The sequence below is a fragment of the Pituophis catenifer genome, unplaced genomic scaffold (genome assembly GCF_029215685.1).
Source record: "Pituophis catenifer annectens isolate HBS135680 unplaced genomic scaffold, rPitCat1.0.hap2 SCAF_2, whole genome shotgun sequence".
NCBI lineage: Eukaryota > Metazoa > Chordata > Lepidosauria > Squamata > Colubridae > Pituophis > Pituophis catenifer.
In genome coordinates this window covers 78,609,114-78,628,528 of record NW_027256882.1, presented here as the reverse complement: position 1 = coordinate 78,628,528, position 19,415 = coordinate 78,609,114, and the positions used below count along the sequence as shown (strand labels likewise).

At 38.3% G+C, this 19,415-nt stretch overlaps 1 protein-coding gene across 1 annotated transcript in view; it reads left to right on the top strand.

Annotated features, from left to right (window-relative positions):
* The window catches only part of PPARG (peroxisome proliferator activated receptor gamma), a 31,575-nt gene extending 12,480 nt beyond the window's left edge, over window positions 1–19,095 (top strand). Inside the window, exons 4-6 of the mRNA XM_070933665.1 lie at window positions 1,004–1,203; window positions 9,831–10,281; window positions 18,734–19,095. Coding sequence (XP_070789766.1) covers window positions 1,004–1,203; window positions 9,831–10,281; window positions 18,734–18,981 — 899 coding nt within the window. The 3' untranslated portion in view covers window positions 18,982–19,095. The remainder of the gene's footprint in view (window positions 1–1,003; window positions 1,204–9,830; window positions 10,282–18,733) is intronic.
* The last annotated feature ends 320 nt before the right edge of the window (window positions 19,096–19,415 follow it).

Sequence of the window (19,415 nt, the reverse complement as noted above, 5' to 3'; positions counted from 1 at the left end):
ATCAGTGAAATTCTACCAGAGTGAACTTTTTGTCCCTTTAAATTATTTATGCATTCAGCATAGAAAAGAAAAATAGCCTTATAGTTAAATAGATACATTTTAGGATTTTTAGCCCACACTAACCAACATTCTGAACATGTCTAAAGCTATTCCCCCAGTAGAAGAAGATCAGTCTAGGTAGCTACTATCTTTATTCAAATGAAGAGTCTTTATACAACATAGATTGTACTTAGATGTGTGGGAAGCCATTTTTCTCAAAGAGAAGAAAGGAGGTGATTTAACAACGATTGGTCACTAGTGATGGTGACACAGAGCTGAGTAAACACATGCAGTGCTTTTCCACCGAGAAGAAACATTATATTGCAGTTAGAATTCAAAGCAAACATAAGCATTTTTTCATGATTGCCATTGAAAGAAATAGTAGAGAGGGAAAAGGAAATTAATTAAATTCACTCTACACACTTCTGCTCTCTATGAATATGCTGGCTTTCTTTTCTTTTTTTCTAATAATGGTAATGGGTAATGGATAATGGGTGAAGAAATCTGAAATATTTTAACTCTGCTTTATAGCTGGATGTATTGGAAAATATAAGTTCTGTCTTACAGCACAGAGCTATATTGGAATGTCAGAAAATGATGCTTCTTATGTAACAGTACATTCATTCATTCATTATATTTGTATTACATTGGCCATGCTACTATGAGCTGGACATCAGTGGCCTGGTTTCCATCAAAACGCCATCAACTTCTTTTGAATTAGCCAAATGTCCTAAGTAAGCCAACCAAAGATACTATCAGAGTCAAAGTTTAGTGCCACTAAACTAGGATGTCCTCATTCCCTCTTCATTTTTGGTACATTTTATGAGCTGATAATTTTTCCCTTTTTTTTTCATAAAAGAAATCCATCCTGTAAAGTTGTAAAAGGTGGTGGAGGGAAAATGCAACTACAACAGAATGGAGATCAGTTAGGTGCAGTTTATTACTGTTGCCGTTTTCCTTTCAGCTATTAGGTTTGGGCGAATGCCACAAGCTGAGAAGGAGAAACTCTTGGCAGAGATTTCAAGTGACATCGACCAGCTGAACCCTGAGTCTGCTGATCTGCGAGCCCTGGCCAAGCTGCTCTATGATTCCTACATAAAGTCTTTCCCCCTGACTAAAGCCAAGGCGAGGGCAATCTTGACAGGAAAGACAACAGACCAATCAGTAAGTTCCATCCAGTTGTTCTTTTCTTCTTTGGGCAAAAGGTCTACCATTCTAATGGACTATATTGTGCGTGTATGTGTTTTTTAAAAAATGTGTTTGGTACTTAATGTATTTCAAACCAAAGCCGAAACACAGGAAATGGTTTAGATGGGATAAGTAAACATTATGTGGAAAAAATCTAATAAAATATTTGAATCCCTTACAAGTATGTGAAGGTCAACACAACTTGCCTTCTTGGTAATCACCTACATTATCCAATGGAGCTAAGCATCTATGTTGGGCTACAGTTCAATCCCTTTTTGGCATTAGACTGGACATTTTTAGTTCCCTGGTAGAAAGACTAATTCAAGGACCAGCCACATCCTTTTGCTAAGGTTTCTCAACCGTGACAATAGATATGTGGATTCAACTCCCAGAATTCCCCAGTCAGCATGCTTGTTGGAGAATTGTGATAATAAAAATTTATACATCTTAAGATTGTGAAACTCTGTGTTAGAAGAACAGCAAATTTCCCCTCCTTTTTTTTTAAAACTAATCTATCTAGTCCCACTGATCTTTTTATTTTCAGTTGTCAGCAAATGTCTAGTGTTCAGTTCTTCCTTCCAGTGTTTACTTTACTTCCTTATACTCTAGCTGTTTAACAATTCGTTGTAACTTTACTAGCTCTATGCTCGTGAAAATCCTTGTTTACATCCTTTATTGCCGGCTTGCATAGTTTATTTGAGCAAGCTTATTTTTGTTCTCATTTGAATAAAATTTCCTTGGTCAGAAAGAACTCTTGTACTTCCTTGATGCTAGATAATGACCTTGCATATGTCCTCTTGTTTCTAATGGTATGTTTTCTGACTTATGATACAGATACTAGTTCATTTATATAATCCTTCAGCCTCAGTATGTCAGAAGGCCACCAGCTCTGCATCTTCCTGTCAGTCATAGGCTGCTTTTTTAGAGCATCTCACCAGTGCCTCTCCCTCTCCTTCTTGAGCTGGTTGATGGTAGAAGATAGGGGTTAGCAGGAAGGACAAGGAGGCCTTAACACCTAGGTGAAGGGGGAAGTTTCAGAAAACAGAACAAGGCAGAAGTTTTTGCCAGTAAGCCATTGCCTGCTCTGCAACTCCTAAGGAAATACTGCCAAATTGTTTTTGGAGCATTTCCTCTGGAACAAGAGTTAAGTTGATATTTAATCGGATTGGCTTCTCCAGACACTCCATAAAATTTATGGAGTTGCTGCTGCTCTCCATTGAAAGAAATCTTTGAAAGAAATGAATTTAAAGAAATCTTAGTTTGTTTTTCTGAAGGAGAAGACACAATTATATCCAGAAAATATAAAAGAGTGGCCACTTTGCAAATGCCCCTCTGAAATAAAATATTGGGCAATTCTCACAAGATGTTCAGCATTTGGCTGTATATAACCAAATACCATATACTATTTTGTGAGATATGAACATGTTCACACTACCCACAACTGATATATTGAGAAAAGGAGGGAATGCTACTTCCAAATAGTTTTACAGGATCTGTGTGTGATTTATAGGTATGCTGTCTTCATACATGGCGGGCTATGTGTAGATGTGGCCCCTGTTATTTGCAGAGGTTCCATTCCCGCCTAACAACTGTGGATAATGAAACAAAGCTTATTTTATTGTGCTTTATCCCTATATGACCACCTTTAAAATACAACTCTGGGTAGCTCACAACAATAATAAAACCACAAACAATAAAAAAACAAGTATATCAGGTACCTGGCCTACCATCTCCAATCCATCACTCTATGCATACCTTGAGCTCCAATCATGGCACCCAGGGGAAACCCATCCCTTTACATCTTTCTGCAAGGCTAGAAGTGTGTAGGGGTCTACTGGTTCCCAAAGGGAAGGGTGTTCAACAGGGCAGGAGCTGCTGAGGAAGTCACATGTCCTTGGTATCTAATGGAAACATTTAAGGGATGGAATCTGGAGACTTTTTAAAAAAACCACAGAGTAAAAGCAATCTGCACACATATGTAAACATTCTTTCTCTCTCTCCTCATCCACACACACACTTGGAAAGCCCTCCTTCAAACAGAACCAAGTCTACTGATATGCAATACCCTTTATTGAGTTCTGCTCTGTAATTGCTGTATCAAACATTGGATTATGGAACTGCTGTATGGAGAACGAATGAAATGGGAGGAGCAAGGATGAAAGAGGGCCCTTCAAAAATAGAATGTTGTTTACTGATTGCCTTTCCATCAGTAATCCTGCATAAAATCAGATATATTTTTATGGTTGCATACAAACGATCCCATTTTGATAAGCTTTAAATAATATTTTAAAATGTGTGAGTTCAAGGTAAATATTATAATAGGCAGCAGTTTTCTACATACTCCCTGAATAAAGAAAAACTGAGACTGGAACCTCTTTGAAATTGGGCTTTCACATTATGAGTCTGATTTGCTAAGAATTACATCTAAACTGGAACTTTTGTGTGTGACAGTATTCACCTATCCATGATTAAATTCCAACTATCAGGATAGTGTTACTGGAATAAAAACTAGAAATGAAAATCCCATATAAAAGGCCAATACTTTCTTGGCCTTACCTTTAAAAAGAATGAGAATAAATGTGCTCATTCAGTAAATAATGTGTAAAACAATTTTATTATGCCTTCTGTAATGGACTTTGGGTTCCCAAACATTAATATGTTTATTGTGGATACAATTCTCAACTATGTTTCTTCTCAGAATGGTGGGTAGCACGTCTTCATATGTAAATGACTGGTAAATAGATTGTACAGTTTAAAATAATTATGTAGACAGTTGTTCTGAGACATACAGTGCTCACTGGCCTTTGTAAAATACTCTATTAAGTGACAAGAAACCCATTTCAGGTTCTCTAGCTTCCACTAATTAATATTTTCTGCAATTTTCTAAGAAATATCATGTACAAACAAAGTTCAAGGAAGCACTAGAAATAATAAAGCAACAAATAACACCTATAGCCAAGAAGATCAGCAGACACAAAGCTTGAATTGCAAATTACAGTCAGAACTTCCCATTTCAGTCCAATCATAAACATTTCTACCAATCCTGCATGATAAAGTCGCTCAGATTCGGGAAGGCCTGGACTCCGATTGGGTAGATCCAGGGGAGGAGACGGGGGCAGGTCTTGAGAGCGTTATCTGGGAAGAGTTTGACTCTGTGGCTCCTGAGGATGTGGACAGGATTCTGGGCAAGCTTAACGCTGCCACATGTTTATTGGACCCATGTCCCTCCTGGTTGGTACTGGCCTCCCGGGAGGTTACACGAGGCTGGCTCCAGGGGATTATAAATGCTTCTCTGAGTGAGGGTGTCTTTCCCGCTACCTTGAAAGAGGCGGTTGTGAAGCCCCTCCTCACGAAGCCTTCCCTGGACCCGGCTATATTATCAAATTATCGTCCAGTCTCCAATCTTCGCTTTGTTGCGAAGGTTGTTGAGAGTGTGGTGGCGCGACAACTACCCCGATACCTGGATGAAGTTGTCTATCTGGATCCGTTCCAGTCGGGCTTCAGGTCACGATATAGCATGGAAACGGCATTGGTCGCATTGGTGGATGATCTCTGGAGGGCTCAGGACAGAGGTTGCTCCTCTATCCTGGTCCTATTAGATCTCTCAGCGGCTTTTGATACCATCGACCATGGTATCTTACTGCACCGGCTGGAGGGGTTAGGAATAGGGGGCACCGTGCTTCGGTTGTTCTCCTCCTTCCTCTCTGACCGTTCACAGTTTGTGTTGGCAGGGGGGCAGAGGTCAACCTCGAGGCATCTTATTTGTGGGGTGCCGCAAGGGTCAGTCCTCTCACCCCTTCTGTTCAACATTTATGTAAAACCGCTAGGCGAGATCATCCATGGTTTTGGGGTGAGTGTTCATCAGTATGCTGATGACACACAGCTATACATCTCCACCCCAGACCACCCCAATGATGCCCTTGCTGTGATGTCCCATTGCCTGGAGGCCGTGCGGATCTGGATGGGGAGAAACAAGCTCAGACTCAACCCCTCCAAGACCGAGTGGCTGTGGCTTCCGGTGTCCCGGTATAGTCAGCTGGTACCATCACTGACAATAGGGGATGAGATCTTGCTCCCCACAGAGAGGGCCCGCAACTTGGGTGTCCTGCTGGATTCACGGTTATCTTTAGAAGATCATTTGACGGCCGTGGCCAGGGGTGCCTTTTATCAGGTTCGCCTGATCCGCCAGTTGCGTCCCTTTCTGGATCGGGATGCCTTGCGCACGGTCACTCATGCCCTAGTTACCTCCCGTATGGACTACTGTAATGCTCTCTACATGGGGCTCCCCTTGAAAAGCACCCAGAGGCTCCAACTGGTCCAGAACGTAGCCGCGCGGGTGATTATCGGCGCAGCTCGTTTCGCCCATGTAACACCTCTCCTACGCGAGCTGCACTGGCTCCCGGGGGTCTTCCAGGTGTGATTCAAGGTGTTAGTTATCACCTTTAAAGCGCTCCATGGCTTAGGACCTGGGTACCTACGAGACCGTCTTTTGCCACCAATAGCCTCCCACCGACCAGTTCGTTCTCACAGGGAGGGACTACTCAGGGTACCGTCAGTCAAATTATGTTGACTGGCGACTCCCAGGGGGAGGGCCTTCTCTGTGGGGGCTCCAACCCTTTGGAATGAACTGCCCCCGGAGATACGGAATATCCCTGATCTCCATGCTTTCCGCCGTGCCCTCAAGACCCTGATGTTCCAACAGGTGGGGCTAAACATACGAACATGTGAATGATTTTTTAAATGTTATCTAATTCTGGGTTTTATTTAATTGACCAAACTAAGTAATAATTTTAATTAGCAATTTTATGATGTTTGTGTGTCTATATTTTTCTTGACTGTACACCGCCTTGAGTCCTACGAGAGAAAGGCGGTATAGAAATAAAAAATAAATAAATAAATAAATAAATAAATAAATAAATAAATAAATAAATAAATAAAATCCATCAATGGAGACTGGAGTTATTCAGATAGTACTTGATGAGGAAGAAACAGTGTAGTTCTGGGCATAGATATGGGATAACCCAAGAAATACAACAAGGACTCAGCTTGGTTAAAGGAGGTAGATAACAATAAAAAAACAGTTGAAATGAAAGAATTAGTAATAACAGCAGAAATGGTAGAGAAAACAGCAAGAAATATCAAGAATTGGTCAGTACTAGGTGAAAATGAACTGCATGGTTTTTGGTTGAAACATCTGCCTAGTCTACACCCACTTGATGCCAAGCAGTTTAACAACATACTGCAAGGAGGTGAAATTGAAAAGCAGCTAACATCTGGCAAACCTACCTGATAAGGAAGGATCCAGCAAAAGGGGCAGCACCAGACCACAATAAGCCAATTACCTGCTTACCAACAACTTGCAGATTGCTAACTAGAATGGTAGCTAATGCAGTCCAACAGCATTTAATTGAAAGCAAGCTCTTTCCACTTGAGCAGAAAAGAAACCTCCCAAACAGTGGAGGAACATAAGATTGACTCCTAACTGACCAGATGATTTTGGAAAACTGCAAGGGAAGGAAGACCAACCTGAATCTAGCGTGGATTGACTACAAAAAGACATTTGATTCCCTGCCACATATTTGGATAATCAAATGTCTAGAAATAACATGAGTCAGTAGAAACATCTCAAGCTTTGTGCAAAGATCAATGGCACAATGAAAAACAATATTGCTGTTCAATTGTGATAAACTGGGAGAGGTTAATATCAAAAGAGGAATTTTACAAGGCAATTCACTGTCATCACTACTGTTTGCCATTGCACTGATTCCTCTGTCAATAATTTTGAAAAAGTTGCCCCATGATTATCAAACATCTGCCAGACAATCTCACATCTTTTACATGGATGATATGTATGGAAGCTGTATGGAAATACACCATCTGAAATAGAAATGCTGCTCAACACTGTCCAAAGTATTGCAATGGAATTTGCACTGGACAAATGTTCCACCCACACCATCAGTAGAGAAAAATAGTGAAAGCTATAGGATGCCCTACAGAAATAACATCAAGAGTCTAGATCAGGGATGTCAAATTCAAGGCCCGGGGGCTGGATCTAGCCCATGGGTGCTTAGATCTGGCCCACAGGGCTGCCCTGCAAACATGGAAGGACTGGCCCGTAGTGCCTCTGCCAGTGAAAACGGAACTAGGGAGGGCCGCAGTCAGTCCTCCTGAGCTCCGTTTTCTCTGGCAGAGGGTTGCAGAAGGCCGTCACAGCCAAAAATTGAGCTCGGGAGCCCATTTTCACTGGCAGAGCATTCAGGCCACCACAGGTGCTTCCAACACGAGTGACATTGCGCTGGCCATGCCCACATTGGCCACACCCACACTGGCCCCCCAAGGTCAAACACAACCATGATGCGGCCCTCAATGAAATGGAGTTTGACACCCCTGGTCTAGATGAAGAAAATCACTAGAAATACGTGACCATACTTCAGGCTCAAGCACACTGAAGTCAAGAAGAAGGTTAATAGTAGAACATCAGAAGAATGAACAAGATCCTAGAGTTCAAACTCACTTGTAGAAATACCATTAAGGCAATTAATACCTGGGCAATTCCAGTCATTAGATACACAGCTGGAATAGTCAATTGGACTAAAACTGAACTAAAAGCCCGGGATAGGAAGACTAGAAACATAATGACATTGAATCATGTCCTTTATCAGTGCAGTAATGTTGACAGACTCTACTTACCAAGGAAAATAGGTGGGTGTGGAATGTTGCAAGTACACCAGTCAGTTGAAGAAGAAAAAAGGACATTGGAAGAATATCTGAAGGGCAGTGAAGAAGATACACTGAAACTAGTACATTATGAAGGCTCACTGAGTACTGTATAGACCAAACTGGCCTTCAAGAAAGACCAAATGAAAGATAGAAAAGAGACATGACAAGGCAAAGTGATATTACATGGCCAACACATTAAAAAATAGCAGGCAAAGCAGATAACAAGAACACTTGGCAATGCCTAAGAGCAGGAAAATTGAAGACAGAGGGGCACATTCTGGCTGCATAAGATGAAGCCTTAAGAACAAATGCATACCAGGCCAAAATTGAGAGGACATCAACAGATAGTAAAGCAGGCCTCTGAAAAGAAATTGAAGAAAAACTTAGCCGCTAAAGAACAGACTGACTCTAAACAATGGCAGGACAAAGTAGCAATAATGGTGCATTGGAATATCTGCAAGATACAGCATTTGCCTGCCAGCAAGAACTGGTGGGAAATAATAGAAAATGAAATAAATAGAAAATAAAAATGAAAATAATAGAAAATGAAAAAACTGAAGTGCTCTGGGACTTTAGAATTCAAACAAAAAGACCCTGGCCAGATAATACCTCAGACTTAACAACTCTGGATAAGAAAGGGAAAAAAACCTTTGGATAGTGCATGTTGCAGTATCATCTGGTGCCTTTATTTTAATTCTTGTATAGGCACAGATTTGAATTTTGACAATACTCTTATCCTCTGTAGCAACAGATCCATACTCTTTTGGGAAGTTCTCCAATCTTTCCATTTTTAAGGGGTTTCAATGGGTAAGGAAGAAAAACAGAAATCAGATCTTCCACCTTTCATCCTATGTATCATTTTCCATGTCTGATATTCCTTTAATTTAAAAAAATACAGTTCTTCAAAGTCCAGTTGAAGCAAATAATGCCCCAGCACCTTCTACTTTTCATCCAATTAGCTGCATGGTTCATTGTGATGACTTTAAAATACATTCTGAGTAAGCATACCCTTTATGAAATGGTCACAATAGTGTTGTGAAACAGCCTTCTAGATCTGTCTGTCTGTCCCTCTCTTTCTCTCTCTATCTTTTTTTCTCTATCTAGCTATCTGTCATCTGGCTATCTATCTCCTGGTAATTCAATCACAATTGTTTACCTTGTTTTTATTTTAAAGAATCAATGACTAAATCATAAGTATTATTGATATAGGGATAAATTCAATAAAATACAGTAAATGGATTTGCTACACAGTGCTATTGTCTTCTACTTCTATGGGAGTAATGGCATATCTTCCATGTTGTTTGATGAGTTTTAGAAATAAGGTACAAGTAAGGTTTTCTATCTCAGCTTCTCTCCTCTGTCTTTGAGGAGGAGGATGTTACATTGCACCCCTGGCGTTAAGAACATTCAGTCAACATGTGTATGATTGTGGGTGGGTTGGGGGAAAATCAGCTTAAAATATGCCAATCTCATGCTATACATTTTACATGGGTTTTATTGCCCATTACAAATCTATGGCAAGGAAATTAAGAAAGCCGTAAAAAAAACAGATTAGGTTTAGTGATAAAATATAGGAGCCTAATTGCCAGTATTATGTCGGTGTAACAAGTTTTCAGAATGATAAAGCAGATATGCTATTGGCTTTAAATGATTGCTGCTTCTTAGCAATTTACCTCGAGGGGAAAACATAGGGCTTTATTTACCAAAACAAAATGGTTTTTCTTCAAAATATGTCCTTGAAAACCGAGAGATCTATTGTAGCTGAGTTCTTCACATTCATACACTTAAGTCTATCTTCTCCAACCTGTTTTTCAGATAGTCATTGTGTTTTGTGTTGCAAAAATCCTGATCATCAACTGTATCTCTGTCTCTTTTTTTTTTAGCCATTTGTCATTTATGACATGCATTCCTTAATGATGGGAGAAGACCAGATCAAGTGTAAACATTTGAGCCCCATGCAAGAGCAAAATAAAGAAGTGGCCATACGCATCTTCCAGCGTTGCCAGTTTCGCTCAGTGGAAGCTGTTCAGGAAATCACTGAATTTGCCAAAAGCATTCCAGGTTTTGTGAGCTTAGACCTCAATGATCAAGTAACTCTCCTGAAATATGGAGTGCATGAGATCATCTATACGCTCCTAGCCTCCATGATGAATAAAGATGGTGTTCTCATATCCAATGGACAAGGATTCATGACTCGGGAGTTCCTAAAGAGCCTGCGGAAACCTTTCTGTGACTTTATGGAGCCAAAATTTGAGTTTGCTGTCAAATTCAATGCACTGGAATTAGACGACAGTGACTTGGCAATATTTATAGCTGTCATTATTCTCAGTGGAGGTAAGTGTGAGAAAGTTTCATAGTTTTCCTTGATTTGCAAAGGTGCATGACTTCTGAGCCCCGCCCCAACACCCCATATGTAGCACACCAGCCTTGTACTTTGGTCTTCAGTTCCCACTCAGAACATTAAAATAGAGACTAAATCCCTGGCGTAGTTATAAATGCTTCTTTTAACTGCTTTCAGTTGAATCATAAATTGGGCAGTCCTGATTTGAAAACTATACTACTGTATTATGGATAGGCTCTTGTCTCCAAAAATCTAATTTACATATGTGCAATGATCCTTTCAGAACAAAGATTCTTGAGGCAATTTTTCTCATTCTACTATATGCAGTTTGGAAGATGAATGAAATGAACAATTGCCCTTCATGAAAGAGTTTAATTAAGTGTTTAATTATCCCAAAAGAGTTTTAAGTATCCTAGAGAAAGCAGTGGTGAAATGCAAATTTTTTTACTACTGGTTCTGTGGGTGTGGTGTGGTGGGCGTGATGTGGAGTGGTGGGCGTGGCTTGGTGAGCATGGCAGGGGAAGGATACTGCAAATTCTCCATTCCCACCCCACTCCAGGGGAAAGATACTGCAAAATCTCCATTCCCATCCCATTTTGGGGCCAGCCAGAGGTGGTATTTGCCAGTTCTCCAAAATACTCAAAATTTCCGCTACCGGTTCAACATTTCTGCTCAACATTTCTGCTATCAGTTCTCCAGAACCTGTCAGAACCTGCTGGATTTCACCCCTATCAGAAAGTATACGTCAGGAGTCCTAGAAGTTCTAAAGGTCTCAATTTTTGGCTCTCCACTTCTCCACACCCAGTGACTACATATTAGCCGGCTGGACTGGCTCTACTTGTGCTGGTTATTGGATCCCCTTGGGAAGAAAGATGCAAAAATCATTGTGTTAATTAGTCCTTGCTTGACCAATCTGATCTTTTGGAGCTCTGGTTTCTTTCTGTACATATTAATTGTCCTTCAGTCTGAACCTCTGCTTGTATCTCAGTTCTGGTTTGTCCTTCAGTTCTTGTTCTTTGGTTCCGGCAAACTGGTTTTGTCCCTTGTCTCCTGATTCCCTTCAGACTGCTGTCTCTGGATAGCCCTGGCAGTTCAGTCACAAAACTAAGGCCTGGAAAGTATATACCACAGAGATGGTATTCAGCAGGTTCTGACCAGTTCTGGAGAACTGGTAGAGGAAATTTTGAGTAGTTCGGAGAACCAGTAAATACCACCTCTGACTAGCCCTGCCCCCATCTATTCTCTGCATCCCAAGTTCCAGCTGACCGGGAGGAAATGGGGATTTTGCAGTAACCTTCCCCTGCCACGCCACCAAGCCACGCCCACAGAACTGGCAGTAAAAAAATTTAAATCCCACCACTGGTATACCAGGACAAACTATGAAACCCAACGTTATCGGTTTTGATTAATAGCTATTTGTCAGAGTCTGCAGCAGAAATCTTGAGACTGAACATGGCACCACGTGTAAACAAAAAAGTGTCAAGTGAACCTATCTGTTTCTTTGTGACTCTTTGCATCTCCAGGGTGACCCTACTGAGTTGGGTTGCTGCTGCTGCTTATCACCATATGCGGTGCTATGTTTTCCTTATACAGAACCAGATGCCACCACCCTTAGATAATTTCACCTCTCTGATTGCTTCTTTCTCTCAACCACCTTTGAGGATTGCATGATTCAACAAGCGTCAGGATTAAAGGAGCTTAATTATTATTTGGCACTTTTCACTTGGAACTGCAGCATTAAGGCATGTTGTTAGTTAAACTAAAAGCTCATTTAGCAAGAATATATACTGTAAGAATTCTTGAGAAAGATTTTGGGATGAGTGACAGAGTGGCTCTGAATAAAGGCAAAAATCAAAGTTGATTTTTCTTTTGAGAGCTGCTTCCAGCACACCGAATTCAGTTCCATTCTGTTTTCAGAGTATTATAGTATTGATAGACAAAGTCCTGAGCCCTCTTAAATATTTCCTTTCCAACATGCCATTAGATTGGAAAGGATAAAATTTAGCTGTATTATTTCAAGAAAGGTTTAAAAAAAATGAGTTACAATTAGTCACAGCTGCAATAAGACAGGAATTCTGAGACTTTGCAGTGGAATGAATCACTAACATCATTTCTCTTTTCCTTCACTTTGATATGACAAATTCAAGAATTAATCTAAATAATATAATTCAACAAAAGTTAAACTGAACGCTTTGAGAAGCACAGTGTCTTGGAATGCAAGATTGTCAGGGAAAAAAAACCACCTTCCATCTCAAGAAATTCCTTTGAATTGGATGGTACTTTTTGATAATAAAGGTTAGAAAATGTCTTCCTGCTTGCTTTCCTCAAAACACTGAACACATAAGGCAAAAAGAACACATCTCAAGTATGGATGATTCAAATATGAATACTTTTTAACCTTTTTAAATTTTATTTTAACAGATATTTAGAAATGCAAGCAAGGGAGGGGAACAAGGATATAAAGATTTCTAGGCTATAAAAAATTGAATAAGAATTTTCAAAGTAACATTAAAGATTATTAAAAAGCAAATCAATTATTATTGTTATTAAAAGCAAATCAATAGCAATTACCAAATGTAATTAATAGGATAATCAATCAGAAATATTAGGAAATATAAATTAAGAACCTTTATCCTTATTGTAACAAAAGACAATTGTTACTGTTATCTAACTGCAACTCATCCTTTTTTTAATATTGCTAATAGGTAGATAGATAATTAAAACAGTTTTAAAGGTTACCCTAGTTAAGAGGCAATAGCTGCATTTCTGAACATGATAGCAAAACACTTCTGGTTGAACTTGATTGATATAGTACAATGTTGTGTCCAAAAATTGACTGTGTGTGTGATGGAGTGTGAGTGGGTGTGTTTACAATTTAAAAATAAGAGAAAATTCAAATCCATAAGGCAATATTGTATACATTGAGTTCTGCTGAAGAGGAATCAGTGGAAATTTTTCATTAGTTGCTTTATATTTTCAATGCAATTAGAGTTAAGGTATAAATTCATATCCTTTCCCATTCTTCTGTCTGCCTGGAAACCCTAGAGTAGAATCTACTAGGATTCTAACTTAGCCTGGATGTGCATAGTCCAATCCTTGTTGGAGATAAGCGAAGCTTTTATTGATCCCTGTGAGGTTTTGGTGCAGCTGTAACTTGTGGTAAAATTTACCAACTGGTTTTTGCAAACTGGACTGAACCAGCTAGTAGACATTTCTAGCAAAGCCTCATTTAGTGCCTGTAAGATTCTTGCATGAGAAGATTTTCCCCTGAAATATTTGTACTCTTTTTTGATTGATTGATTGATTGATTGATTGATTGATTGGTTTCATGCCATCAAGTTGATGTCAAATCTTAACTTTTCCACCAACACCCTTATCACCTCTGTAACTAAATCTCTCCACTTTGCTACTCATCATCCTCTTCTCTTTCCTTCTCCCTTTCCCAATATTAAAGCTGTCTTCAGAGAGCTAGGTCTTTGCATCTCTCCAAAGTAGAGTAATTTGAGCTTAGTCATTTGTGTCTTGATTGGGAACTCTAGGTTGATTTGTTCAGTGATCCATGTGGTTTATTTTCTTGGATGTCCACAGTATTCTCAGGAGGTTTTTTTTAGATTTTGGATTTTTTTATCTGACACATATTATTTTTATAAATAACTCAAGATGGTGAATGCACCTAATTCTCTTTCTTCCTCTTATTTTCTCACAATAACAAACCTGTGAAGTGGGTTGGGCTGAGAGAGTAACTGGCCCAATGTCACCCAGCTGCCTTTCATGCCTGAAGTGGAACTAGAATTCACATTCTCCTGCTTTCTAGCCAGGTGCCTTAACCACTGGACCAAACTGGGGTCTTCTCCAACACCAAAAGCATCAATACTCTTCCTATTTTGTTTCTTCATGTTTTTGTATAAATATTTAATATTTAAAATAGCATCTTCAGTGAACTTGGAGACAAATTTATAAACAGATCAATTGTATATTAAATTTTCAAAAGGATTTAATATGTATTTGCCTATAGAATGCCCCAAAACAACGCTCCCACAAAATGGACAATATGCTGTCTTCCCAGTCTTTTAAATCTTCTTCAGGCCCAATCCAACGGAAAGTACATTCAGGGTATTACATATTCCCAATAATTGTGCCTGAAGTTGTACAGATTAAAGTTTTCAAGTAATAATTGCACCGTGGTTTGAATAATTGAAACCATTGAAAAATGTACAGTTTAGGAATAAATGATCTCGAAGCTTTATGTCGTCATTTTAAGACAAGCTTTTAAGTTGTAGTTTTCTTCATAGTTTTCATTCTGCTACCAGAATACTGCCTTGTCTGTGAGACAAGAGGAATGAGATAATCCTTTCCAGTTTCGTTTCCCTGTTGCTCTAGGAATTTCAAGGAAAAGTGGAATAGTTTACAGAAAGAAAGGGGATCAGAAGAGATTGCTTCCCCCTTTCCACTGGAGGATTCCCACACTAGATTAATAGGCTCTTGTAGAAAAAAGCCATCTGCTAAATACTTCTGTTGGATCCAATCTAGTTGAAAATACTTTTTTTTCCAGGGTCCTGAACTATTTTATCAGTATAGGAATAGCTGTTTACAGATTGAAAAAGACAAACTCTCATTTAAAAGGACAAGCCAATTAACAGTTTTGAGGGATATTCCACCTATTAAGAATTTTTTTTTATATAACTTATAAGATATCTGCAGCCAGTGCTAGTTTCTTTGGATTTAAAACCTGATTTGTTCTGTACTCATTAAAATCAGGCACGCAACTGCTGAGTCACACTGACATTATGATAAGAGTTCCCAGCCAAATGCCTATTCTTGTTCTAAATGAGCTTCAGTAGCAATTGCTCTTAAGAGATAAGAATACATAGGAATTTTGCAAGTGTACATAGAACATAAAATAATTGTTATGAACATTTTGTAAGTGAATGATTAACAGAAAGTATAGTTCTCTTTGAGAATGTTAAAGAATAAAAGAGACTTCCACACTGGATAAAAGCATATCTCTAAATATGGTCATCTACTTTGGGAACATTGTTTCAGCTTTACATTTTACGTATTTATCAGTCTTTCAAAAATAACTTTTATTGATATTAGAATAGCAGTATTTCTAATGTTTACTTCTAGTTAAATAAACTACAGTTTAATTTTAAACTAAAGGAACAATAGAACTTCATTTTTATCACTTCTGTTTAATGTTTCCTATGACTATTTGGGGACACAGGCATGTGTGCCACCTATGTTAGAACTTCATCCTAAAGTCTACCTGGAATTTATCTTTAAATGCATTGAAGTGTCCAACTATTCAAATTCCAACTAGGCTTTCATATTTTTTTAAAAAATGCTTCAGTATCCTAAGCTTGGCCTTGATTTGGAGTACTTTAAGAGGGAAGACTCTTGGAGAAAGCATTATGTAGGTTTTCTTCTTTTTCTTGGGTTTTTCTCAATGATAAACAAGAAAAATGGTGAGAAAATAGGTAAGGGCTTCTGATCAAAGAGGACATCTGGATCCCTTGATAAGCCCAGGAAACAAAAATTATGCTGTGGCGCAGTGGTTAGAGTGCAGTACTGCAGGCTACTTCTGCTCACTGCCGGCTGCCTGCAATTTAGCAGTTCAAATCTCACCAGGCTCAAGGTTGACTCAGCCTTCCATCCTTCCAAGGTGGGTAAAATGAGGACCCAAATTGTTGGGAGTAATATGCTGACTCTGTAAACCGCTTAGAGAGGGCTGTAAAGCACTGTAAAGTGGTATATAAGTCTAAGTGCTATTGCTATTGCTATGTCTGGAAAAAAAATCCTTTTTTATTGTAGAAAAAAGAATCTGTAGAATTCAGTCTGCTTTTATATTTCCTTGGGATAAAAAGAAGTTACTTTTAGACAAGTTGAATAGTATTATATTGTTAACAACATTAAAGACTGACTGTTAGTGAAGTAAGCAAGGGATTTTCTAGGATTTCAAAAACAGTAGGAAAAGATGCTGCAGACTTTACGGTTGCTTAAATTTTATGTTTATGCACAATGAGTCATACCCAGATTTTAGCATTTGCAGATTATCAAAATGTTCTTAAAATCTATGTAGTCCCTCACAAACCAGACATTTAAAAAAATATTAATTGCCACATCTCTAAAATGTTTATGCACACATATCCTCCATACATAGCAGACAGATCTAAAAGTTTTGAATAAATGGCCTTGAGCGTCACATGAGTAAGCTTCTGTTTGTGCAATATTACATGAGCAGAGTTTGTCTCTCTTTTCTCCTTCTTTTCCTGCAATAAATAAATAAATAAATACGTTATGCTCTTCCAAGCTTCTTGAGCAAATTTGGAACTAGAAGGAGGAAAGAGGAGAAGTCTGTTCTAACTGTAGAATCTCTTTTGCTGGCAGAAAGGCATCATAGGATGTAACTCATAAAATAATGTAAACCCAGTATGCCTGCTTCTTTTTGACACAGCTTTTCTTGTGTTCTTTTTTTATACTCTGTTGGGGGTGTCAAACTCACGGCATCACATGATGTATCGTGACTTTTTTCCCCTTCATTAACTGGGTGTGGGCGTGGCCAGGGCATGAGGCATCTGACCTGTGGGCCGCAGGTTTGACAGCCCTGCTCTATATTATTCGTTCCTCATTTTATTTAAAGTAGAATGCTAAATTTTTGGGGGGTAACTAACTTATTGATTGGGCAATGGTAGCTAAGCCTTTGTGATTTCTGAGAAAAAATAAAACATTTGAGAAAATGGTTCTATATTCTTGTTATGTAAATATTTGGGAGGGTATAACATTTCCTATATATTAGGTCTAGTTAGTCAGTGTATTTTATAATGTAAAACCCCAACTTACAAAGGAACTATCAAGTATATCAGTTTATATGAAATGCTGCCTTTTTTTTTTTTTTTTTTTGACACCTAGGGTAAATAAGTCATTTTGTGGTTTATATAATCAGGTTGTAAATCCTTACAAGAACTAGTTCAGCCTACTTGAACTTCTTTAAACAGACACAGAGCTGGTTTCTTGTTTTCATCTGTTACTGTTTTAACTTCCTTCACTTAACACCATACGATTTCTATGACCTTGAATAAAATCATATTCCAGTGACAAAACAGAGAACTTAAACCTGGCAATGTAATTAACAGCTTTACTTAAATAACTTAATAGCAATCAGTTTGGGCTGTGAAGCTTGAGCAGCAGGCTTAATTGATCAAGGATGTTACCCTTTCATGTTTAAGAATTGTTCTACAAAAGCTGCAGGAATGGCCACAATGATATAACCCAAATCTGGAAAATGACATTGGGTTATTTGTTAGGTATCAAAAGATTTGCACAACTCCTAAAGTCATCATTTGTTGATTTCAGTCTTCTTCCCTTTATTCTTTGATGATGAAGGAACTTTCTTGTCATGTGAGGATGTCTGTTCCCTCCTGTCTTCAGGCTGTAAATCCTAGACAACAACAGATCAGCCTCTTTTTGTTGGTGTTGTGTGACTTCATCATCATTATCATTGTCCCCATGAGCATTCTGAATGAGACAAATGGAAGTTTCTTACAGCACAGCTGGAGGGCATTAGATTAGTGAAAGCTGTACAGTACAGTACACCTTATCCAGACATCTGAGCCTATACCCAATGCCCTCATCTACAACAAGATGACACCCAGCTTGTCCACTTACTTGAATGACTTAGCAATTGTTTTACTTATTAACTTTTGCCTTGCAGCATGAAGCCACTGGATTCTGGTTATTGTGGTTTCACATTGTCAAGTGAGTTTAAGAGATTATATATTAGCAAGAGAGGCTGCAATGGTCACTTGCAGATGTTGTCAAAATAGGAACATTGTGCACAATTATTAGCAACATTTGGCTGTATTTTCATCCCTTTTGCTTATAGAATTATAGAATTTCTCCATTTGTCCAAAAGTTCAACATAAACACAGGAGTTCAATTAAACTGTGGTTGGATTTTAGTATTATTATTTTTTAGTCTTTTTAGGATATAAGGTATCCTAGTATTTAGTATTATTTTTTTTAGTCTTTTTAGGATATAAGGCTATACAGCAGGGAAAACTCAAGCAATTAACCCAAGAAATCTCATAAAACATTGTGGTGGTTTTGGTGGAGAGTTAGTCGAATATTGTCAACAACTTCATGTTAAATAAAAATCATAAACAAATCATAAACAAATGGCACGAAAAATGAAAAGAGAGGTACAGGTAAAATTGTGTGTGAAGGAAAAATCAGTACTCTGAACTGAGGCTAGAAAATATCTCTGACCCTAAAAAGCAGACTTTTGTGGCAGTCAAAAACGTATGGGTAATTCCAGTTCAGATGGCATTTAAAGGTAGTTTCCGCAATGCTAGAACTGCTGCAGACACCTTTATAATTCAGCTATACCTATGGATATGTAGCTATATATGTTTTAAAACAAATGTTGTTGTTGTTGTTTTGCTTCTAGATCGACCTGGATTACTGAATGTGAAACCTATTGAAGATATTCAAGATAGTTTGCTGCAATCACTAGAACTTCAATTAAAGCTGAATCACCCAGAATCATCACAGCTGTTTGCAAAATTGTTGCAGAAAATGACAGACCTCAGACAGATTGTAACAGAACATGTGCAGCTGTTGCAAATTATAAAGAAAACGGAGACAGATATGAGCCTTCATCCACTCCTACAAGAAATTTACAAGGATTTGTATTAAGGGTCATCAGATTTCTAATTCATTTACATAAGTACGTTCATCAAATTGCACTATTTCTTTAAGAGGAAAAATATTACATACCTAAGAAATTACTGTGAAAAAAAAACCATTTAAAAAGAGACAGAGCTTTACTATTATAGATCTATTTTATGCATATTGTTTATAAAGATACATTTACAATTTGCTTTTAATATTAAAATGTCTTTATCATCAAAATGTTGACTGTATTTACCAGATTCTTTTTTCCTGACTTATTTGATATAATAGCATTGCTTTTTCAATCTTGTTATTTAAAAATAACAAGAGTAAGAATATAGTTCAGCTTCACTGCAAAGAAGAGTAATTTCCCCCTCAAGGGAAGTTTTCTGGATCTTGATGTGATTGTGAATCAACAACAATTATATGGGTCACTGCATTATCCTACAGTGCTCAAA